The 25,535-nt window shown below is 38.5% G+C and overlaps 2 protein-coding genes across 5 annotated transcripts in view; both read left to right on the top strand.

Annotated features, from left to right (window-relative positions):
* Window positions 1-5,512, top strand: part of LOC105468468 (zinc finger protein 572) — a 71,510-nt gene extending 65,998 nt beyond the window's left edge. For all 4 annotated transcript variants that reach the window (XM_011718658.2, XM_071067835.1, XM_071067834.1 and 1 more), the window contains one exon: window positions 5,386-5,512. The gene's annotated coding sequence lies outside the window, so the exon portion shown is untranslated. The remainder of the gene's footprint in view (window positions 1-5,385) is intronic.
* LOC105468467 (squalene epoxidase) lies at window positions 723-24,883 on the top strand. The gene is made up of 11 exons (XM_011718655.3): window positions 723-1,909; window positions 5,386-5,638; window positions 7,711-7,891; window positions 9,515-9,611; window positions 11,202-11,315; window positions 11,399-11,570; window positions 13,777-13,872; window positions 20,595-20,737; window positions 21,168-21,264; window positions 23,388-23,475; window positions 24,354-24,883. The coding sequence occupies exons 1-11, from the start codon at window positions 1,619-1,621 to the stop codon at window positions 24,544-24,546; spliced, it is 1,725 nt and encodes a 574-aa protein (XP_011716957.1). The 5' UTR covers window positions 723-1,618; the 3' UTR covers window positions 24,547-24,883.
* Window positions 24,884-25,535: the final 652 nt, after the last annotated feature.

Genomic DNA, 25,535 nt, shown 5'->3' with positions numbered 1-25,535 from the left:
AGCCCCCACCCCCACGTTTCTGGTCTTGAGAGAACAGGGGCTGGGCGCATGCGTCTATCTCTAACCTGAGCACCTGGAGTGTCCTTTCCTTTTAAGGCAAACGCCTACCCATTCTTCCAGCTTCAGCTGGAATGTCAGGCTCCCCACGCACTCACGGCCTTCCCTTCCGCCCTCTCCACATATACAGGGCAGGGAAGCTGTGTCTGATTCCTCTTTCGGACTCCAGGGAGTGACACATCATAAGCGCGCAATAAGTGCTAGCGGAATGAATGGAAACGTTCCGACCTGAGGCAGCGGATCACCCCAGGCTTCTCCAAGCGAGCACACCTCTGTCCAGGGAGGGCGCAGGAGATGGAGCTGCTGCGGTGAACCGACCCCGACCCCGGCCCCGGCCCCGGCCCCGGCCCCGGAGCGCATCCCAGGCGACCCCTGGCCCCACCCCGGCAGGAGCCCGCCCGCGCCCTTCCCCACGCCCCCACCCACACCACGCAACATCGCCCTAGCGCCTTTCGGGGCGTCGCCGCGCAGGCTGCGCCGCCTGCGATTGGCCAAATGCGGCATAGCGCCATCTCGGCCTACCGCGCGGTGCGCGCCCTCATTGGCAGGCGGCTGCGAGAGCGGGGTGGGGGGCGGGGCCAGCACGCGGAGTGCGCGGGACGGGCGGACTCGCGCCTGAGCCCCGCCCCTTCGTTCCTCGTCTGGGCCGAGCCAGCCCGGGCGGCTGAGGCGCGTGGAGCCGGGCGGCGAGCGGGGGCGCGCGACGATCACTCTGGTTACTGCGGCCGCGCAGCGCTGGGGAAAGCCGCCGCCCGTGAGGGATGCTGGTGAGGAGGCCGTCGGGAGCCGCCGCCGCGGTCTGAGGGAGGTCCCCTGGAAACCGCCTTTCATCGGTGGGGAAGCGAAGTCGCAGTTGGCGGGTTTGGGGGCCAGCGAAGCGGGAGGCCTCTGAGTCGCGAGGTTGGAGCTGCGCTGCCCTGGAGCCGCACTCTTGAGTCCAAGGCCATCTTTTGTTGGAGAAGGCGGCGGCGCAGGCGTTTTTCCGAGGTTGGCCTGTGCAGCGTCGCCGTGCGCGGAAAAAGAAGCCTCTGAGCCCGCGCCGGCCCGCAGCCCCTGTGCCTTCCGGTCGCTGTCGCCTGAGGCGAGACCGCGTTTTCCCCAGTGCAGAGGTGTTTCTGTGACCCTCCCTTCACTCCCATTCCCTTCTGAAAGGGCACCTGCTGTTGGTGGGAAAAGAAATTATAGCACGAAGAGCCAGTATCAGAAGAGTATCTATCCATCACCCGCAGCAACCGCCCAGGGAACACCATCAAAAAAGAAAAAAGGGAATATCTGGATTGCCTGGGCGAGGAGGAGCGAGTCTGCTCGGGAGCTGTTCCGGCAGGCGATTTTTAAATACTGCTTTCTACGTCCTGTACAACTTGGCTTCACATACTTTTACACTAACTTTATATGATTTTTAAAAACTGGTCTGATCGGACTTCTCGTCCTGGGACGCTGTTGACTGGAGTCTGGCCGGCTGTCCGTGCTCCTCTTGGTACCGCATTTTGGGGAGAACCTTAAACCCACCCGAGCAGAGAATCTCCGCCTTGACCGGTGCCACCAAAGAAGCCTTGGAACCATGTGGACTTTTCTGGGCATTGCCACTTTCACCTATTTTTATAAGAAGTGCGGGGACTTCGTCACTTTGGCCAACAGGGAGGTCCTGTTGTGCGTGCTGGTGTTCCTCTCGCTGGGCCTGGTGCTCTCCTACCGCTGTCGCCACCGAAACGGGGGTCTCCTCGGGCGCCAGCGGAGCGGCTCGCAGTTCGCCCTCTTCTCGGATATTCTCTCAGCCCTGCCTTTCATTGGCTTCTTCTGGGCCAAGTCCCCCCCTGAATCAGAAAATAAGGAGCAGCTCGAGGCCAGGAGGGTAGGTTGATTTCAAAGCGGGCAGACGAATGTCTTACGTAGAAGTAGGATTGGGTTCGCTCAAATGGAAGTTTTATTTAAAGGGCAAAAGGCTAGGTAGGTTAGTGCTTGTATAAATTCTCATGTATTTTTTATTTTAAACTCTTTGCTGTGCCTTGGTTACATCTTTGACCTTAAGAATGAATGAAAACATTCGTTTCATTTAGCATTGGTTGAGCCTCAGATGGAGGTTGGTTATTGATTTGATTATGAAAGATGGAATGAAACATTAGAATTTCACTTTGAAGGAGGAGAACAACCACTTTCCATGATGGAAAAGTTCTTAAAAATTCTTGGGTAAGGATTGGATTTGTGCCTAAGGGAGAAAGAAACGTGCTGCTGCGGGTAAGGCCAGTACTTGTAAGAAGTGACAGCTGACGGGGGAAAGTGACAGAACAGTTTGAAAAGCAGGCAGAAGGAAAATGCTCAACAATTTGAGGCATTGGGTTCAAAGTCCTCCTCCCCCGAATATTGGAGCATTGAGCAAATGCTTGCAGTAATGTCCTAACGCAAAGACCAGCTGTTCAAATACAGGTATAGTTGGGATTCCTGCAAAGGAAGCAGAGGCGGCCACTGGGAGATGAGGGGAGAGTAGTTTGGGCCAGATCATTTAGGGCATGTTGGCAATGAGTGTTTGGACTTTTTCCCAAGAGTTCTCCCAAGAGCACTGGAGGATTTTAAGCATCGGAGTAACATTATTTGATGTTTACTCTTTTTTTTAATTTTAATTTTTTGAGACAAAGTCTCGCTCTGTCGCCGAAGCTGGAATGCAGTGGCGTGATCTCGGCTCCGCCTCCCTGGTTCAAGCGATTCTCGTGCCTCAGCCTCCCAAGGAGCTGGGATTACAAGTGCATGCCACCACTCCCGGCTAGTTTTTTTTTTTTTTTTTTTTTTTTTTTTTTTGTGTGTGTGTGTGTGTGTGTGTGTATTTTTGTGGAGACAGGGTTTCACCATGTTGGCCAGGCTGGTTTCGAACTCCTGACCTTAAGTGATCCGCCCACCTCAGCCTCCCAAAGTGCTGAGATTACAGACGTGAGCCACCGAGCCCGGCCTTTTACTTTTTAAAAAGAACATTGCCGTTACTGTATGGTGAATGGGTTATAGGGGTACAAGAATGGAAGCAGGACTATCAGGCAAGAGACTATAGCAGTAAACCCACACTTGCTTTTTAAATTTTTGCGCCACCATTTCTGAATGTGAGATCTTTGGCAAATTGCTTAATTTCTGTGAGAATCTGTTACCTCTTCCATTAGCTGGGAATGGCACCACCCTTGCTGGTAGTTAATACCTAGTCAATAACCGCCTGATGATAGTCGCTGTTAATACTAGTATAGAGGTAATATACATCTCTTAGGATGAGCCTTCTGAGTAGCACTTAGTTCAGTGACATGGTGAATGGGTTTGAGGAATGGGAAAGGAGGGAGAGGGAATCCTTAATGTTCAATTTGAACTCTTTCGTATTGTGGTCTGAGATCATTTCCCTTAAGGTCACTGAGCTGTAGTTCAGGTGGCTGGAATGCTATTCCTGTTTTCATGCTGTGTAGAGAAATTTTGGAGTAGGAAAATTGGGTTATCAGCAATCAATACTGGTTCCATTTTGTGAATGCCCCAGGCTTTGTCTTTATTTTTTTTGCACCAGGGAGTTGTTAGATTGTGATCTATTGAGTACTAAGTTCCCATTAGTGCTTACTCTACTGATGAGGCTCTGCAACGCCTGTTTTCTTCCAGAGCTCTCCTTTCAGGATGTCTGTGTGTGTGTGTGCGCGTGTGTGTGTATAAAACAGGAAAAACTTATGAAGAAACACATTTTTGGTTAAGATGACAAGAGGGGCTTGTCTTGCCCTCTACTGTAATTTAAATATAGTCAGTTCTGGTCATTAAGACAGAACTAATGGGAAGAGTAGAATATTGACATCTTTCCGTAGTAAAGGACAGAAAAGTATTTTTCTAAGAGAAATTATATTAAAAAAGGAATAGACCTAATTCCCAGTCCATTATAGAGGTAAAAGAATGTTGGGTGGATGTTAGAATCACAGAGTAAAGCTCTAAAGGATTTTAGGCTTCGTCTTCTTCCTTTTTGCTTGATAATTTTTTACAAACCCCTTCAAATGGTATTTAGTCTTACCTTAATCATTAAGGTCAGAGAACTCAAGGAAGGTGATTCCTTGCAATTCTGTATCTGAAAGGTATTCAAATGTGTGAATCTACCTACCAAGGAGAAATACTACAAAATTGAATTGTTCATTTTAAAAAGCCAGTGTGCACTATTATTCTCAGTGGTCATAAATCTCTCAAAACAAGACTTTGCATCTTTTTATGATCAAAGTTAAAGTTTTGCTGTCAGTTCAGCCAGTGATAGGTTTAATGTTTTTCCTTGTTGCTTTTTTGGGGACCAACTGTTTGACTAGGATCTCTTAGAGTATCAGGATGGGGAAAAAGGAGGGATAAATTAAATATGTGCTTATATGTTAAGGGCCAAAATTGTAAACAAGTCAAATCCTAAAGGTCAGTATGAGTTATTTGTTCTCTTGTAATTTTGTTTATTTAGATAATCTTCAATTAATAGATTGGTAGGCAAGATTTGACAATCCTTTTGTCATATAAAAGTGATATTAAATTGAGATAGATTTTTCAAATGAAAATCCAGAAAGAGAAAATAAAGATGAATAATGAAAATATCTAATTTTCATTAAATTTTTGGTGGCTCATGCCTGTAATCAAAGCACTTTGGGAGGCTGAGGCAGGCGGATCACCTGAGGTTGGGAGTTCAAGACCAGCCGACCAACATGGAGAAACCCCGTCTCTACTAAAAATACAAAATTAGCTGGGCGTGGTTGCACATGCCTATAATCCCAGCTACTCGGGAGGCTGAGGCAGGAGAATTGCTTGAATCTGGGAGGCGGAGGTTGCGCTACTGCACTCTACCTGGGCAACTAGAGTGAAACTCAATCTTAAACAAACAAACAAACAAAAAGAAGATATCTAAAAGGTGCTGAATAGTTTGTAAGATGAAGTCAAATCAGAAGTTGTAAGTGATTTGCATCTCGTTGATTCCCAGGATATATTTGAAGAATTTAGTTATTAATGATACAGTTTGCCCTATAAGAAGTCTTTGAAGTCCCTTATGAGCATTTATTATATTCGGCCCAGTGTGGATTTCTACATATGTATGTATAACATTTTCCAAATATCATGTTTAGAAAACAATAAATATTTAATTTTATTGGGATAATATGACACACTTTTATTTAATGAATATTTTGATATCATTGATTATTATATATTATCTAGATTTTAAAATGTAACAATTTGTTTGGTTTGATAATGTTTAGTATCTAGCTTTAGCCCAGGATGCGAAAGTCCAGTGTGTCTACATGGTAGTAGCATGATTTGAATCTAACAGATTTGGATACATAGTTTACCTTTTTTTTAAAACAGCGCAGAAAAGGAACCAATATTTCAGAAACAACCTTAATAGGAGCAGCTGCCTCTACATCAACATCCTCTCAAAATGACCCAGAAGTTATCATCGTGGGAGCTGGCGTGCTTGGCTCTGCTTTGGCAGCAGTGCTTTCCAGAGATGGAAGAAAGGTGACAGTAATCGAGAGAGACTTAAAAGAGCCTGACAGAATAGTTGGAGAATTCCTGCAGCCGGGTGGTTATCATGTTCTCAAAGACCTTGGTCTTGGAGGTAGGTTCATATTGATTTTCAGGAGAGTTACGTGGTATAAACAAGCACTCTTCATTTAGACCATCCTATGACCAGTAAGAAGGTACTCCATTTTATTTTCATTTATAACATTTTCTATACTCATTTACCAACAAATTTGCATGAAAATGAGAGCAAAGGATAAAATAAGCATTTAATAGTATGATCACATGTGAATTAGACTTAATGAGATATAACAACATGGCCAAAAGACTGTAATGGTCAAAACTAAGGACTGATAAATCCTAGAATGAGGGCATTAAATTTTGTGAAAGGTGAAGGGAACTGTCATTTGTGGAGAGTTTATTGTATACTTGTTACAGTGTTATTACGTAGAATCTTATTTAAGCACCATTCATCCATTCAACCAGTGCTTTTTAAGCACTGGCTATTCATTTAGGAAATGTTTATTCATTGCCTACTTTGTGTGGGGATGGGGTGGTGGGGTAGGGTGGGGTGGGGAAGGTGGGAGACAGACAAAGAAGCAAGCCCTCCCCTGTCTCTTTTTCCAAGGGCACTTATCTTATCATGAGAGTCTACCCTCATGACCTGATCACCTCCTAGAGGCTCCATCTCCAAATATCATCACATTGGGGATTAGAGTTTTAGCTTAGGAATTTTGGGAGGACACAAACATCTAGTCAATACCATATTTAAACATTTTATGTCACTAATATATATACTAGAGTCCACTTTTTCGCTTGACATAAATGTATTTCCAATACTGTTAACCATTCTTTGTCATTATCATTTTAAGCCCAAGCATAGTAATTTTTCAGTTGACTTCATAATATACTTCACTTTTCAAACTTAGATGAATGTTTAGGTTATTTTCAGTTACCCTTTATTAGGTAACACTATAGTGAACCTATTCTTGCATGTAACTTTAAAGATTATTAAATATATCTTTAGGATGAATTTCTTACATGGATTTCCAAGATTAAGATTATTACATCGAAGGATGCTAATGTCTTCATGGTTCTTGATAATTATTGTTATATTTTCTAAAATATAATATTAGTTTATAGTATCACCAGTAATATGTGAATTTATCAGTTTTATCATAATCTCATCAGTGATTTTGATGGTATTGTTTTAATTTTTACTTAATTGATTTTTTTATCACTTGAACATTTTTTCTGATTTGTTCACTGTTTCTGTATTGCTTTATATGAATCATCCATACATGTTTTTGTCCATTACTATTGGCATCTTAATATCTTTCCAGTGGTTTTTAATGAGTAAATTTTATTATGTATACACATATTAATCTTTTGTTCTATTTCATATGTCTTTCCCAAAGTATTGTTTTAGCTTTTATTTTTAAAATTAATTTTAAACTTTCTAATTTTCAGTTGGCACTTAGTTATATTTTCTATTGAAAGTTTTTTCTTTTTCAACTTCTTTTGCTGCTTTAGATTTAAGAAAGCAATTTTTACATGATTCTGATGAATTCAGTGTTTTGTTTGCTGCCATTTAAATTATTTGATGTACTAAAAAGTTCTTTGCAGTTTGTCCTGAGTCAATTTTGATGGATAGTATGTAATCATCAACAGTTGGGGATAATTCTACCCTTTCCATTTGGTTTGGAAAATCTACTTTTTCATATATTCAGTCTTTATATATAAATTGGGGTTTTTTTTGAGTTTCCATACTGGTTTTATTTTCTTTTTATTTCTTTTTGGTGACAAATCTACATATTCATACATTGAAAAAAAGTGTTAAGAAGGACTGAATGTGTCCCTATGTCTTTATGGCAGAATAGGTTTACTCAGGAGAGGATTGGTTTATTTCATGTTGCATTTTCTTGCTGAAGTGAAGTGGAATTACAGACCTGAAATAGTTATGTTGTTATCTTTAAATGATACTACAGATTTGCTAAGACTCTCATTGACCTCCAGAAGCATCATGGTTTCTGAAATAGTTATATTAGTTCAGTTCTCCAGATTTGAAGGCAGAGAGTCATTTTTGATGTGTGTATGTCCTCTTTGGTTCTTAGTTTAACTCTGGGTGTGTTAACAGAATTGATTGTTTTGAACTCAATTGTTTTGCAGATACAGTGGAAGGTCTTGATGCCCAGGCTGTAAATGGTTACATGATTCATGATCAGGAAAGCAAATCAGAGGTTCAGATTCCTTTCCCCCTGTCAGAAAACAATCAAGTGCAGAGTGGAAGAGCTTTCCATCACGGAAGATTCATCATGAGTCTCCGGAAAGCAGCTATGGCAGAGCCCAAGTAAGACCACAGTTTCAAATATATAATTACTAAACAATTAATACATTTAAATTTGACCTTTGTACAAATAAGATTTTATAAATTTTAATGAATTTTTGGGGCATAGTCTAGAACATATGTATATTAAACTATCAGAAGAGTGTTAGATATTCAGTGCTTTTGTTAAGAATATCATATAGAGAATTTTCCTTTGACATAGAACTATGAAGAGTTCTCCTTTGACTAAATGAAAATTATATATTTTTATGTGATTGGAATTTAGAGGATATATTTGTAACTAAGGCATAAGTCCATTTGTGCACATTTTGGAGTTTAGGTTTGTGGTTATGATACTTTCTATTAGAAGTCAGGATATAAAACTGCAAGGAGAAATCCCTGTTTCATTCTCACTAAAGACCCAGTCTGTTAGGACTGGCTTCTTCTCTTGATTATTAACTTATATTTACCAGTAACCTTTAAAACACTAATCGAAGAAGTTTTAAGCATGAGAACCCTCATGTGATTGACACAGACTAAAGTATTGACAAAGCAAGTGAAGAAGTAAGTGGACTTATCTTCTGGACTGAAAAGACTTGATATCCATGGAAGAAGAGTATGTTCACTGTATGAAAATGCAAAAATATGGCCAGGTGCTGTGACTCATGCCTGTAATCCCAGCACTTTGGGAGGCTGAGGTGGGCAGATCACGAGGTCAGGAGTTCGAGACCAGCCTGGCCAATATGGTGAAACCCCGTCTCTACTAAAAATACGAAAAAATTAGCTGGGCGTGGTAGCACGCGCCTGCAGTCCCAGCTACGTGGGAGGCTGAGGCAGGAGAATTGCTTGAACCCAGGAGGCGGAGGTTGCAGTGAGCCGAGATTGTGCCACTGCACTCCAGCCTGGGTGACAGAGCGAGACTCTGTCTCAAAAAAAAAAAAAAAAAAAAAGAAAAGAAAATGGAAAAATACTCCCAAATATAAGGATTATAAAAATTACCTGTTCTGACTAGAAATAATTATTTTTTTTTTTTTGAGATGGAGTCTCGCTCTGTCACCCAGGCTGGAGTGCAGTGTCGTGATCTCTCTCACTGCAACCTCTGCCTCCCGGGTTCAAGCGATTCTCCTGCCTCAGCCTCCTGAGTGGCTGGGATTACAGGTGCCCGCCACCACGCCTGGCTAATTTTTGTATTTTTAGTAGAGACAAGGTTTCACCATGTTGGCCAGGATGGCCTTGATCTGACCTTGTGATCCGCCCACCTTGACCTCCCAAAGTGCTGGGATTACAGGCGTGAGCAACCACGCCTGGCCAGAAATAATTACTCTTAACAGTTTGCAGGATGCACTCCAATTCTTGTTTTCCCCTCTGTGTATCGATGTATGAGGGTATGTAAAGTTTCTCTGCCTATATTTTATTTTTTAACAAATTAAGATAAAAATCCAATGTTACTTTTTAAGATACTTTTAAAATCATTACATTAGTAATATGTATTAAATGTTGATAAATTAGAAAATAAAAACCACACATTGGACACGTGTTTGTACACACATGCATGTCCAGTTTATATGGATAAACTGGAGATAAGGAATTTAATTTAAATTGCTGAAATGTGCTGCTTTAGACATATATATTTTTTTTATTCTTTAGTGCAAAGTTTATTGAAGGTGTTGTGTTACAGTTATTAGAGGAAGATGATGCTGTGATGGGAGTTCAGTACAAAGATAAAGAGACTGGAGATATCAAGGTGAGAAATACCAAATGTTACCTCTTCTAAGAGATGTTGTTTTTCCTTCTTTTTCACTTACCGCTTTAAAAAAGTAGGCGTACCAATTTACAGGTTGAGTATCTCTTTCTGAAATGCTAGGGATCAGAAGTGTTTTGAGATTTTTTTATTTTCTTCAGATGTTTGCATTATATTTACCAGTTGAGCATCTCTAATCCGAAAATCTTAAATTTCAAATGATCCAATGAGTATTTTCTTTGTCATATTGCTGCTCAAAAAGTTTTGGATTTCAGATTTTTGGATTAGAGATACTCAGCCTGTGTTATTTTTCAAATGGACTGAGTTATTTCTAAGCCCTGTGCAATAGGATAGGTTTCAGATTGCAACACATTGTTTTTTAGAGGACCTCAGAAGGCTATGCAAAAAGCTTTTTAAACAAAACTAATATGAATACTTTTGAAACTGAGTAATATACATCAGCAGAGAAGCAGAGGGGAAGTAGTAGGGGAAAGAAGGCAAGATTCAACATAAAAGAAATGATTCAGATAACATGAGCAATTTAACTCAGGCAACAGTGAATCTTTTTCAGAACAATTTGTCCTTTTATTTTATTTATTTATTTATTTATTTATTTATTTGAGACGGAGTTTCACTCTTGTTGCCCAGGCTGGAGTGCAATGGCACGATCTCGGCTCACTGCAACCTCCGCCTCCCGGGTTCAAGCGATTCTCCTGCCTCAGCCTCCTGAGTAGCTGGGATTACAAGCATGTTTCACTGCACCCGGCTAATTTTGTATTTTTAGTAGAGATGGGGTTTCTCCATGTTGGTCAGGCTAGTCTTGAACTCCCAATCTCAGGTGATCCTCCCACCTCAGCCTCCCAGAGTGCTGGGATCACAGGCGTGAGCCACCATGCCGGGCCAATTTATCCTTTTTTAAAAAAAAAAATTTATTGTAGTAAAAAACACGTAATTCTGGACTGCTCCCCATAGGGTTACCACCTCTTAGAAATTGTACTCTAATGGTGGTGACTGGAATGTTTTCCGGTTACCACCTCTTAGAAATTGTACTCTAATGAAGGTGACTGGAATGTTTTCAGGTTACCACCTCTTAGAAATTGTACTCTAATGGTGGTGACTGGAATGTTTTCTCTGCTTCTGTCGTAGTATTACAAATACATGTAGTCATTTGTACAAAAATTCTTCTAAGCCCTTGCTGCTGACTAAAAGCACTATATGAAGTTAGAGAATTTTAGAATGAAAGAATCTGGCTAGTCCCTGGAATTTGTAATGAGATTCACTGCTTTGTGTTACATGCCTGCCTTGTAGTTGTTTCCCCCATTGTCTTTCAAAGTGGAGAGTAATCCCAGATGGTTTACATGAGAGGGCTGCAAAGGGAGATGATCCTCAGTGACTCAGAGGAAGTGTCTAAACACTGCTCATGCTTTATCTGAAGCCCACCTAACAGTTTCTTTAATAGTATTACCTTCAGCTACCCTCTATAATGCTATCTGATAATATATTTAAATCTCTTCATGCACATTTTTTAAGAATGGCTTTTTTTTACTGTGTGTTTCTGACTACTAAACTGAGTAGTCTTCATTTCTGTTACAGGAACTTCACGCTCCATTGACTGTTGTTGCAGATGGGCTTTTCTCCAAGTTCAGGAAAAGCCTGATCTCCAATAAAGTTTCTGTATCATCTCATTTTGTTGGCTTTCTTATGAAGGTACTGTAGGAGTGTCTTACTGTAATTTCAGTAAAATAAACTTGAAATTTGAAAATTGTTAAAACATTTTTTTTTTTTTTTAGAATGCACCACAGTTTAAAGCAAATCATGCTGAACTTATTTTAGCTAACCCGAGTCCAGTTCTCATCTACCAGATTTCATCCAGTGAAACTCGAGTACTTGTTGACGTTAGAGGAGAAATGCCGAGGAATTTAAGAGAATACATGGTTGAAAAAATTTACCCACAAATACCTGGTAAGAAATAGCATCTTCAGTTCTTACAAAAGGTGTGTCTAAAATAGGCCAGAGATAAGGATGGCAGGTGAAACATTCATCCAGTCAACCAGATATGCTGGAACTCAACTACTTAAACTAGCAATAAAAAAAGCAAAACAAACTCCAAATTAAACAAAAGTTTCCGGCCAGGCACGATGGCTCATGCCCATAATCCCAGCACTTTGGGAGGCCCAGGTGGGTGGATCCCCTGAGGTCGGGAGTTCAAGACCTGTCTGACCAACATGAAGAAACCCCGTCTCTACTAAAAATACAGAATTAGCTGGGCATGGTGGCTCATGCCTGGAATTCTAGCTACTGGGGAGGCTGAGGCAGAAGAATCACCTGAACCCAAGAGGCGGAGGTTGTGGTGAGCCGAGATCATGCCATTGCACTCCAGCCTGGGCAACAAGAGCGAAACTCCATCTCAAAAAAAAAAAAAAAAAAAAAGTTTCAATATGTTTTTGTCAGGTAATAGCATAGTTTTTAAAAATAATTGTTTTTATTGGCATATATGGTATTTTTTAAGGTTGTCTCTGGACAGGAATCTGTCTCTGAATTCTTTAATATCTCTTATACCTGAATATTTTTGTGCTTGGTTTTTGTAGTAATGATAGCTGCCATTTCTTGAATGCTTACTCTAAAGTGTTTAGCAAACAATTTCATTTAATCTATGTAACCACTCTGTGAGGTAGGCATTATCATTATTCTCATTTTACAGACGGGAGAACTAAGGTTCAGAGAGACTAGTTGGCTCCTCTAAGTATAAACTATTAGTAGCGGCAGAACCAGGGTTGATATCAGGTCTGTCTGTCTGCCTCTTTGAACAGACATGTCCTGTCCGCAGAACATGAGAATTGTAAGGGATCTTTAGGGTCATACTAGTTTTGAGTTGAATACAAAGGCTTCATGAAATTTAGATAGCTTTATAAAAACATTAATAAAAATAACTTTTTCACAAATCTAAAGTTTTCATGGTACAGTATTTAGGATCTTTTTTTTGAGAATGGGATGATGTAGGAAAAAAATGTAAAAAAAAATTTGAAAATTTTGATAAAATTGAAGGGAAACCCTGATTGTCAATTATGATATGATTAGAGTAATAGGAAACTGTTTTTGGTATAAGTACATTTTGTTTAAATATTCTGGTTTTTTTTTCAAGTTATTTTTTAAACTAAGTGAAACCACTTTAGTAACAAACTATTAACAGAAATGAAGTGAAATGAAGTGGGTAAACTTAGATTTTAAATAATGACATTTTCAACATGTACATGGAAACATTTCAATAAATTTTCATTTAGTTAAGCCACTTTTGAAGCTTTCAGATGGGGAAATTATGAATTTTTATGAAAAGGGTTGTCCATTGCCTGATATTTTTAGCATTTATTTTTCTTTTATTGTAAATGTGGTGGTTTTTCTTTTTCTTATTTTTTTTTTCCAATCCAGAGGTTAATTGGAGTAGACTGCCCTGAAATTATGGGGAGAAACCATTGGTAGGTTTATATTAATATTAGTTAGATTACCAAGATTACCTTCTATGAATGGAATAATTTTCAACAGAGGCTTCTGCTACTCTATTCCCAGATTACACTGGGAATTGTATGACAGTTCATTTTCTATATAAGTAGCACAGAAATTTAAAGCTTGCTTGCAAGTACCTCAGAGATGAGCTAATCCAACCATTTCATTTTTATAGATGAAGAAACTGAAGCTCAGCGAGGTAGGGCTGGCCTATGCTTCCAAATCAAATTCTTTCTCTAGTGTACATACCCTCCAGCTGTTTGTGAATTAGTAGTGTATTTCATCTGATTATTACCAGAATATATTGATTATAATACATTAAATATTAAATATGACAGTAGTCTGTTAACATTTGGAAGAAAGGTGGGTGGTTTTCTCCCTGTTTCATGGCATCTGAATTTGCCTCATTGTTTTTTCATTCAGTTGTATGTATGTTTATATTAATGTTTTCTTAGATTCCTTCGTCATTCCTTAGCATTAATAGCTAAGTGCTTAATGAATAATTTTATTAATGAAATAATTAGTTCTTGATTTATCACAAGGGATATATGTAATAACCATAACAGATGTATAGTAGGCATTTGTTTATACTTGATAAGAAAATATGTGATACTTTGAAATTGAAGTGTTATAACCCAGTTCTTTGGGTGGGTGGGATTGATTGCAGATCACCTGAAAGAACCATTCTTAGAAGCCACTGAGAATTCTCGTCTGAGGTCCATGCCAGCAAGCTTCCTTCCTCCTTCATCAGTGAACAAACGAGGTATTATTTTTTGGGCTTATTTTATAAAGGAATCAATATTCCAAATGACAAATACATGATTACATTTATACTGTTACGAGTAACATCTGGGACAGATAGTTTGTTACTTGTGGATTAGTGCATTATTAATACCAAAATTAGTTTTATGATCTATTTAGTTATTAACATTGAGTGTATAGAAGTACTGTGCTAGTCAGGGAAACAACAGGTAAAAAACTGACCTTGACCTAGAGAAGGCAATTTTCTGCCTAGGAATGTAGACAGATAATTTTACAACACTGTTGATAAATTTTGTAATAAAACCCACAGATTCAGTGTCAAGGAGTGTGCAGAGCAGGGAGGGAAGCTTGTGAAGTGGGAGGGGTAGTTAGGGAGGACATTGTTCAGGAAACAGTGGAAACAAAGGACCTTGGACCTGGAGGATGAGTGGGAGTTCATGAGGTGGACAGTAAGATGAGGAACTTCTAAGTAGATGGAATAACACTGCCAAGGGATGAGAAATGGTGGCACTTTCAAGGAACTCAAGTAGTTTCCTATGGCAGGAGCATAGGGTGGGTGTCAGAGTGGTAGACAGATAGGATATATGTTTAACATTTAATCTTTCAGACAATGGAAAGTCATTTGAAGTGTTTTTTTGTTACTAACTTTATTGATGTGTAATTCACAAATCATTCAGTTTGCCCATTGAAAGTGTACAGTACAGTGATTTTTTTAGTATATTCACAGTGTGTGCATCACCACCACAATCAAATTTAGAATATTTTTGTCTTGCCCAAAGAAACCCATTGGTATTCACTCCCCATTTCCTCCCAACACTCAGCCATAGACTACCCCTAATTTACTTTCTGTGTCTAGATTTGCCTATTTGGGATGTTTCCTAAACGCATTGTATAGTAAAGCCCTTTGGAACTGGCTTTTCATTTAGCACAATACTTTTTGAGGTTCATTCATGTTGTAGCATGTTTCAGTTCTTCATTTGTTTTTATGGCCAAATAATCTTCCATTGTATGGCTGTATTACATTTTGTTTAGCCATTTATCAACTGATAGATATTTGGGTTGTTTCTACTTTTTGGTTATTACAAGCAATGCTGCTATGAACATCTGTGTGCGAGTTTTTGTGTGGACATATATTTTCATTTTTCCTGGGTATATACCCAAGAGTGGTATTGCTGGATTATATAGTAATTCATGTTTAACTTTTTGAGGAGCTGCTAGACTTGTTTTCCAAAATAGCTGTCCCATTTACATTCCCTTTAGCAACGTGTGAGTTCTCATTTCTCCACATCCTTGTCAGTGAGTGAACACTTGTATTATCTTTGTGTGCATAGCCATCGCAGTAGGTGTGAACTAGGCCTTTCATCATTGTGCTTTTGATTTGCATTTCTCTCTTAGATAATGATGTTGAACATCTTTTCATATGCATATAGGCCATTTGTTGTTTGGAGAAATGTATATTTAGACTTTGCATTTTTTTTTAATTGGGCAGATTTAAAAATTCTTTGTTGTTGAGTTTCAAGAGTCCTTTTCATATTTTAGATACAAGTCCCTTATTAGATATGTGATTTGCAAAATTTTTCTCATTCTGTGGGTTTTCTTTCCATTCTTCTTGATGGTTTCCATTGAAGTACAAATGATTTAAATTTTCATGTTTGTATTTTCTTTTGTTGCTTGTGCTTCCAATGCCATATTTAGGAAGGCTTTGTCCAATCTAAGGTCAAAAAGATTTACTCCTATATTTTCTTTCTTTCTTTTCTTTTCTTTTTTTTTTTTTGAGATGGAGTTTCGCTCTTGTCGCCCAGGCTGGAGTGCAATGGTATGGTCTTGGCTCACTGCAACCTCCGTCTCCTAGGTTCAAGCGATTCTCCTGCCTCAGCCTCCCGAGTAGCTGGGATTATAGGTGCTCGCCACCATGCCCAGCTAATTTTTGTATTTTTAGTAGAGATGGGGTTTCACCATGTTGGCCAGGCTGGTCTCAAACTCCTGACCTCAGGTGATCCACCCACCTCAGCCTCCCAAAGTCCTGGGATTACAGGTGTGAGCCAACATGCCTGGCCCGTTACTCCTATATTTTCTTCTAAGAGTTTTATAGTTTTACCTCTTTAGTTTAGGTCTTTGATCCATTTTGAGTTAAATTTTGTCTGTTGAGGGGAGGGGGTCCAGCTTGATTTGTGTGTGGATATTCAGTTGTCCCAGTATCATTTGTTGGAAAGAGTATTTGTTCCCCAGTGAATTTTCTTGTCATTGTGGTCAGAATTCCCTTGACTGAAAGGTAAGGGTTTATTTCTTTCAACAATATTTTGTAGTTTTCAGAGTATAAGTTTCGCATTTCTTTTGTTAAATTTATTCCTAAGTGTTTTACCTTTTTTGATACTTTTGTAAATGGAATTTTCTTAATGAGGCAGTGGTGTGATTAGACTTTTATTTCAGGAATATACTCTGACATTTTTATGGAGGATGGTTTGGAGGAAAGTCCAGTAAAACATATACTAAGATTATTTAATTATTCTGTCAGTGATGATAAAAGGCCAGAACTAGGGTTGTAAAATGAAAGGTAATGAATAAATTTGGGTAATATCTAGGATGTAGAATGTACAGAACATGGTGATGATTTGGATATTGTAATAAGAGAGTGAAATCTCTTGATGTAAATTCCAGGTTTCTGGCGTAGATAGTTTTGCCAGCCATTTGCTGACATAGGAATAGGAAAAGGAGTTAATTGGGTTTTCTTTCTTTTTTCTTAGTTTGTCTTAAAGGTTTGCTGATTTTATGTTTTCAAAGAACCAACTTTTCATTTTGTTATCTTTAGTATTTTTTTCATTTCATTTATTTTGGCTCTGATCTTTATTATTTTCTACTAATTTGGGGTTTGGTTTGCTCTTGCTTTTCTGGTTAAGATGCACTGTTAGGTTGTTTATTTGACGTTTTCCGGCTTTTTTGATGTAGGCACTTACTGCTATAAACTTTCCCTTTAAGTATTGCTTTTGCTGTGTCTCACAGGTTTTATATGTTGTCTTTCCATTTTATTTCTATCAAGAAATTTTTGTATTTACTTCTTAATTTCTTCATTGACCCACTGGTCATTCAAGAACATATGGTTTAATTTCCATGTGTTTGCATAGTCTCCAAAGTTCCTCATATTACTGATTTCTAGTTTGATTCCATTGTGGTCAGAGAAGATACTTGATATGATTTCAATTGATTTTTGAATTTTTTAAGTCTTGTTTTGTGGCCTACCCATGACCTATCCTTGAGAATGATCCATTTGCTGAGGAGAAGAATGTGTATTCTGCAGTTTTTGGATGAAATGTTCTGTGAATATTTGTTAGGTCTCTTTGGCCTGTAGTCCAGATTAAGTCTGGTGTTTCTTTGTTGTTTATCTGTCTGGATGATCTATTCAGTGCTGAAGGTGGTGTGTTGAAGTCTCCAGCCATGATTGTATTGGAGTCTATCTCTTTAGTTCTAATAATATTTCCTTTATATGTCTGAGTGCTCCGGTATTGGATGCATAAATAATTGTTACATCCTCTTGCTGAATTGACCCCTTCATCATTATATAATGACCTTCTTTGCCTCTTTTTATAGTTTTTGTCTTGAAATCTATTTTACTGATGTAAGTATCATTACTGCTGTTTTTTGGTTTCCATTTGCATGGAATATCTTTTTCATCCCTTCATTTTCAGTCTGTGTGTCTTTATAGGTGAAGTGTGTTTATTTTAGGCAACAGATCGTTGGTTCTTTTTTAAAATCCATTAAGCCACTTTATGCCTTTTGAGTGAAGAGTTTAGTCCATTTACATTGAATGTTACTATTGGTAAGTACATACTTACTATCGCCATTTTGTTATTTGTTTTCTGGTTGTTTTGCTGTCTTTTCTTCCTTCCTGTTTCCTTTTTGTGAAGGTAATTTTCTCTGGTAGTATGTTTTAATTTTTTGCTTTTAATTTTTTTGCCTATCTCTTGTAGGCTTTTGATTTGAAATTACCATGAAACTTGCAGATCATATCTTATAACCCATTATTTTAAACTGATGACAACTGATTCTACAAACAAGCAGAGAAAACTAATAAAAACTCTACACTTTAACTTTATCCCCCTTGCTTTTTAACTTTTGTGAGTTTTGTACCTTCATGTAATTGCTTACTGCTCGTTAATGTCCTTTTCTTTCATATTGAATAACTCACTTCAGCATTTCTTGTGGGAAAGGTTTGGTGTTGATTAAGTCCCTCGACTTTTGTTTGTCTGGGAAAGTCTTTATTTCTTCTTCATGTTTGAAGGATATTTTCTCTGGATATACTATTCTAGGATAAAAGTTCTTTTCCTTCAGCACTTTCAGTGTGTCTTGCACCTCACTCCTGGCCTGTCAGATTTCCACTAAGTCTGCTGCCAGACATACTGTATGTTTCCATAGGAAACATACAAAAGCACAATGATACTATGTACTGCCAGACATACTAAGCCAGGAGTTTCACACCAACCTGGACAATAAAGCAAGAGCCCATCTCTACAAAAAATTAAAAGATGAGCAAGGCATGGTGGCGTGTGCCTGTAGTCCCAGCTATTTGGGAGGCAGGGTGGGAGGATCTTTTGCTCTAGAGCTCCGTTGTTTGTTGTTTCCTTTCTCTTGCTGCTTTTAGGATCTTTTTTTTTATCCTTGACTTTTGGGAGTTTGGTTATTAAATGGCTTGAGCTAGTCTTGTTTGAATTAAATCAATCACCAATCCTTGCTTGGTGTTCTGTAGCCTTGTGCTTAAATATTGGTATCTTTCTCCAGATTTGGGAAGTTCTCTGTTATTTTTTCTTCGAATAAACTTTCTACCCTGATCTTTCTACCTCCTTTTAAAGGCCAAGAACTTAGATTTGCTCTTTTGAAGCTATTTTCTAGATCTTGTAGGTGTGCCTCATTCTTGATTATTCTTTTTTCTTTTGTCTCCTCTGTGTATTTTCAAATAGCCTGTTTTCAAGCTTACTAATTCTTTCGTCTGCTTGATCAGTTCTACTGTTGAGATTCTGCCGTGTTCTTCAGTATGTTAATTGAATTTTTTATCTCCAGAATTTCTGCTTCTTTTTAATTTCAGTTGTTTCGTTAAATTTATCTGATAGCATTCTGAGTTCCTTCTCTGTGTTATCTTGAATTTTGTTGAGCTTCTTCAAAACAACTATTTTGAATTCTCTAAAAGCTCACATCTCTGTTACTCTAGGATTGGTCACTGGTGCCTTATTTATCAGAGTTAATTTAGTGAGTTTATGTTTTCCTGGATGGTCTTGATGCCTGTGGATGTTCGTCAATGTCTGGGCATTGAGAAGTTAGGTATTTATTGTGGTCTTCGGAGTCTGGGCTTGTTTGTACCCATCCTTCTTGGGAAGGCTTTCTAAGTTTTCAAAGGGAAGTGAGTGTTGTGATCTAAGTCTTTGGACATAGCAGTCGTATCTGCATTAGGGGGCACCCCAAGTCCATTAACATTGTGACCCTTGCGGACTCGTAGAGGTACTGCCTTCGTGGTCTTGGGTGATATCTGGGAGAATTCCCTGGATTACCAGGAAAAGAACTCTTGGTTCTCTTCCCTTATTTTCCCTCAAACACAGAGTCTGTCCTTTTGTGCTGAGCTGCTTGGAACTGGTGGGGGGAGGGGTGACACAAGTATGCCTGTGGCCACCACCACTGGCCTGTGCCGAGTCAGACCTGAAGCCAGTACAACACTGGGTATTGCGCCAGGCATGTGGCGATGACTGCCTGGTCACCGCTGATGTTCCCTCAAGACTCAAGAGCTCTACAGTCAGTACAAATCCAGCCAGGCTTGTGCCTTTCCCTTGAGGGCAGTGAGCTCCTGGGGGCCCAGGACTGGTCCAGAAATGCCGTCTAGGAGCCAGGGCCTGGAGTTGGGAACCTTAGGAATCTACTTGGTGCTCTATTCTACTGTAGCTGAGCTGGCACCCAAACCTCGAGACATATTCCTTCCCACTCTTCCCTCTCCTTTCCTCAAGCAGGAGCCTCTTCCCTTGGCCACCACTGCCCCAGGCCTGCAGTGGGTACTGCCTGGCTGCGTCTGGTGTTCACTCAAGGCTCCAGGGATCTTCAGTCAGCTGGTGGTGAATGCCGCTAGTCCTGAGTCTCTCCCTTCAGGACAATGGGCTCCCCTGTCACCCAGGATGGATCCAAAAATGCTGTCCACGTGCCCAGACCTGGAATCAGGGATCCCAGGAACCCCCTTGGTGCTCTGTCCCACTGGCCAAGCTGGTACCCAAGCTGATTTTTGGTTCTTATGAAGGTGCTTTCCTTTGTGGACAGTTGTTCATTTTAGTGTTCCTGTGTGGGAGGAGGATGATCGCCAGAGGACTTGCTTTTTATGCCTGGATACCTGTAGATGGCCTGGATACCTGTAGATTCCTTTTATTTTCTTCATATTTTAATTTTAAGGCAGCCTTATAAATGTATTGACATTGTTGGACTTGTCATTAGGTGTGTATATGAGTTTCATGAGGGCAGAGACCACACTCTTGTTATTACTGTATCCCTAGTGCCTGGCCACCTATTAGGTACCCAATACTGATTCAAACAACTCTTGAATTTTTGCCTCAGCAAATTTTAATCATGATTTGTTTCCATGTATTTTCACATTTTTCTTATTAGTAGCTTACATCAGTAATCTTTATACATTGAGTTGTCTTTCTTTTTGTCTCAAGTGATGCTCTAAGATAAAATCTTCATTACCTCTCTTCATAGGTGTTCTTCTTTTGGGAGACGCATACAATATGAGGCATCCACTTACTGGTGGAGGAATGACTGTTGCTTTTAAAGATATAAAACTATGGAGAAAACTGCTAAAGGGCATCCCTGACCTTTATGATGATGCAGCTATTTTTGAGGTAAGATCAATTATTTTGACAAAAATGTCTCAAAATGGATTTATTTCTGAGGGTTAAGAGCAGTGGGGCTCTGATGGGGAGATCTGTACTAAGGAACCTGAGCTTTATAATAGCTGTTAGGCATCTTGCTTAGGCTTGAAGAACCTGACATGCAACCTGCGAATCATAGAGAATTTCTAAATTTGAATATTATGTAACACTGGATTGCTATGGGCCACTTAGCTCATGGTGGCTGTAAATTTAGCTTCAGTGTCATATAACCCATTGCTCTGAAGGTGATTTTTTTTTTTTTTTTTGTAAATGATAAACATAAGGCAACATTACTTGCAGATAGTCCTTAGAAGGATAAATGTCAGTTTGAGGGGATTATAAACATCAGTTTGTGCTTTTTTATCCTTGCCATATAATAAATGTGCTATTTCTTTTTTAGGCCAAAAAATCATTTTACTGGGAAAGAAAAGCATCTCATTCCTTTGTCGTGAATATTCTTGCTCAGGCTCTTTATGAATTATTTTCTGCCACAGATGGTAAGTGTAGCACTTTTTAGTGAGTATTTCTCAATTGCAGATTTTTAGCATAGGAAAGGAATAAAAAAGTTAGTGATTTGTCCAGAAATAAAGATGTCACCTGAGTTTGCTAACTCCCAAGTTGGTAGTTTTTTAAAAAATTCCATTTTGAGCAACAGTTTGTTTTAGTTTGGAAGGGAAACTTTAGTTTTAGTTTGGAAGGCAGTGGAATTTCCTTAGACAACATTAATAGTATTGCCTCAGTAACATATTCATTATTTTGAATTCCTCTGGTGCAGACTAGATCATTCATGTCCCCACACACACAAGATTGTGATGGAAGGTGTTTTTGGCCATGTATTAAAAGGCAATAGTCTTTTTCTTCCTAACACTAGTTTCAATTTCTTTTTAACGTAGTATTTTATAAAATGAATACGAGCTGTTAATCTTGTCCCTGTTAAAAAGCACAAGTAACAATGCGTTCACCCTTTACTTATTTGGACTATTTTGGTGCTTTTGTTTCTGTTTCCATATTACAGAGAGGTCATGGTCAATGTATATATTATAGAAAACACAACTTAGCAGAAGCAGTGTTAGAAATGGAGGAAAAGAGGCCAGGCGAGATGATTCATGCCTGTAATCCCAGCACTTTAGGAGGCCAAGGCAGGAGGATCACTTAAAGCCAGGAGTTTCACACCAACCTGGACAATAAAGCAAGACCCCATCTCTACAAAAAATAAAAGATTAGCAAGGCATGGTGGCGTGTGCCTGTAGTCCCAGCTATTTGGGAGGCAGGGTGGGAGGATCACTTAGGGCCAGGAGTTTAAGGCTACAGTGAGCTATATACAGTGAGCTAAATACAGGGAGCTATATGAAGTGCCACTGCACTCAGCCTGGGCAACAGAGTGAGACTCCATCTTCTAAAATGAACAAACAAAAAATTAAAAGAAATGGAGGAGAAAAGGCAACTGTGCCACCTCCTCACCACAGCAGTGTACACATCAGTTTAATAGTAGGTTAATGAAACTAGGCTTTTCAGTTTTCAAGAATAAATATTGACTCAAATGCCATTACTCTAGTATATCTGCAGCATAGCTATTTGTATAGATCATACAAGGCCCTAGTGGTAAGTGCTGTGGTTATAATTACAAAAGATGATACAGTATAAAAATGCTTTCTGTAGCTTCTATAACCATTAACTCTTCCTAAGGAAAAAAGAACCACCACCAAAAAAACCCCCACAAAACCACCAGTCTCACTGGTTGTGATTTTTCCAAACAAATTTCTCTTGCTAAATTGGCATAGAAGTTAAAATGGCTGGTTGGGCAAATGAAAGTAACTAAGTTTAGAGTTTGAGGCAAATAAAAAGAAAAGAACTAAGTTTAGAGTTTTGGGCAAATAAAAAGAACTAAATTTAGAGTTTTTCTGAGCTCTTCTTTCTAAGCTTTTCTGACTTCTTGAGTTCTTACATTATGAATTTGAATCTACCAACAAAACATTTTTTAAAAGTTACAAGATTGGAGGAGGAAAGACCTTTATTGGAGCAAAAGTTTACCTGTTGCATCCTTTACTTTTTAAAAATCTGTTGTAAAGAAAAATCTAGGCATACCTGAACAGAACATTGATTCTAAATGGTTAAAAAGGTTATCAATTGATTATACGATATTGTGAGGGTTTTATGAGTTACTTTGAAAGGTATAAAAACTTTATAGATATAAGGAATTACTATTTATCGCTACTCACAGCTCTTCTTTTCACTTGATAATTTACTGTTAGAGATACTGGTTGGGCATCTTAGAGACTGGGAATCTGGTTTCTAGAATTGTGTTAAACAGAGCTTCCAAAGTATTTTGCATCACTTAATGAATTAACAGCAAAATCAAGGAAGTACCTTTTAAACAACTCTTCCAAGACCTAAATATTAGTAATTATTTACTAACAGAAAGAAGTTTATTCATATTTGTATTACTCTCCATAATGCTGATTATGGAATTTAAAAGAAATCCTGGTAGTTGAAATTCTAGGACTAGATACTTAAAAATTATCTGCAAGATGTAGCGTTTGTTCTCATTTTTTCTGATATATCATTAGGATCCTACATAAGTGTGTACACATATTTGATTATTTTTACAATTTTATTTTAGATTCCCTGCATCAACTAAGAAAAGCCTGTTTCCTTTATTTCAAACTTGGTGGTGAATGTGTTGCGGGTCCTGTTGGGCTGCTTTCTGTGTAAGTTGTGATGGCACAGAGGATACAAATCTGCCAGATTTTCTTAGGACTGTTCAGTTGATGATTACTGCAAATCTTTCTTCCTTACACATTTTGATATTTTTTTATCTATTAGTATCCGAATGAGAAGGTGGCCCAAAGAAATGAAGAAAGGCAATATTTAGTGCTGTTTTCTTTCTGGGAACAGCAGTTTAAGGTGGTGGTAGAGGAAGCTGTAACCCTTGATTAAAATAGAAGCTTGTTTTTTGCCTATGGATTTATCCATATGTTCTGGTCTCTGGGAGCCAGGAATAATTGAGAAATTTTAATTGAGAAATTAGTTTCATTGAAGTACAGGGACTTATACAACCGCATATTAGTTTTGAACATACAGACATATGTGGAGCTATTCCTGGAAAGTCTACAAAGTGAAATCTTTCGAGTTATTTCTCATCTGCAAAGTGATCCTTTGAGTCATTTCTCATTAGTCTATAATCTGAATGTTAATACTGGTATTTTTAAAAGCCCTACATCCCAACAGACCAGGCCATCTAGGTATTTTAGCATGGTATCTCAGGATGAGTAAACAAAGCAGCCAAAAATATATGACTTATGTAAACTAGAGTTACAGGAGTTACTAGCTTCTCTGAAAGGGATATAGTATTTTTTCTTATATATTTTTTAAAAAAAGGGCAGGGGAGTTTGCTCCTGCCATCAAACTTAACATGCAGACATGTTTGTGAAGTCCTCTAAAATACAGAATGTTTGATACAGAATGATGGTGCTTGGGTGAAAAAACGTAGGCTGTTTGTTGGGCTTTACAGATTATATGTAATTGGAATCTTTGGAGTAAATTTTAGTTTCTGAGTCTTACCAATATGTATTTTTTTCTATTACAGATTGTCTCCTAACCCTCTGGTTTTAATTGGACATTTCTTTGCTGTTGCAGTCTATGCCATATATTTTTGCTTTAAGTCGGAACCTTGGATTACAAAACCTCGAGCTCTTCTCAGTAGTGGTGCTGTTTTGTACAAAGCGTGTTCTGTAATATTTCCTCTCATTTACTCAGAAATGAAGTATATGGTTCATTAAGCTTAAAGGGGAACGATTGGTGAATGAATATTTGGAACTTACCAAGTCCTAAGAGACTTCTGGAAGAGGAGGTGTATAGCATAGTACCATACCACTTCTAAAGTGGAAACTCTTGGACCCAGATTTGGATTAATTTGTTTTTGAAGTTTTTTGTATATAAATATGTAAATACATGCTTTAATTTGCAAAATGAAGGGTAAAACAAGTTAGATATTTAAAAGAAATGATTGTTTACCATAAATTAGTGCTAATACTGAGGAGAACTACAGTTTTTCTTTTGAATTTAGTATTTGAGATGAGTTGTTGGGACATGAAAATAAAATGAAGAATGAACTTTCATGTCTTTTTGTTTCTTGTTGTGGGCTCATTTACATAGCTTCATGATAATGAAAAAAAAAAAAAAAAAAAACCAAAGTGGGATGAAAAGTGCAGAGGGAAACCTGTTCTATTAAATAACTGGGGAAGTTGCCTTAATGTCTTCACCTTGATTTCCTCATCTCTCTAGTGAAACAATTTGATAAGGTTATTTTCTTTAAAAAAAATTACTTATTTATATTATTTTGGGGCTGTGACTCAGATTTGAACTGAAAGGTTCTTTGCTGAGTTCTCTAAAAATATCAGATTCTGACAGGAAGGACAATCAAGGGCTTTAAGTTCCACTGTATAACATTTATAAACCAGGCCAGAATGACATCAAGAAACAGTGAACAAATAAGCACTTGTAATACCCAGTATAATACCTTAAAATCCATTAGAATTGACTGGGTTTATCTACAGTAAATTTGAAGAGACTATGGACGTTGAAAGGGTATCATAAAAGTTCAGTAAATCTCCAAATATCATGAAAGTAAATTGTTACTTCTGAAAGAGCAGTAAAATATAACCTGGCAAATTAAGTTACTACTTGAGATTCTAACAGGGCTAAAATAACTTATAAAGCTTTTACAATAAAAATTTCAATTTTTAAGTTCTTTCAGTTGAGAAAAATA

The sequence above is a fragment of the Macaca nemestrina genome, chromosome 8, assembly GCF_043159975.1.
Source record: "Macaca nemestrina isolate mMacNem1 chromosome 8, mMacNem.hap1, whole genome shotgun sequence".
NCBI classification, from domain to species: domain Eukaryota; kingdom Metazoa; phylum Chordata; class Mammalia; order Primates; family Cercopithecidae; genus Macaca; species Macaca nemestrina.
This window is presented reverse-complemented; position numbering and strand designations above follow the sequence as displayed.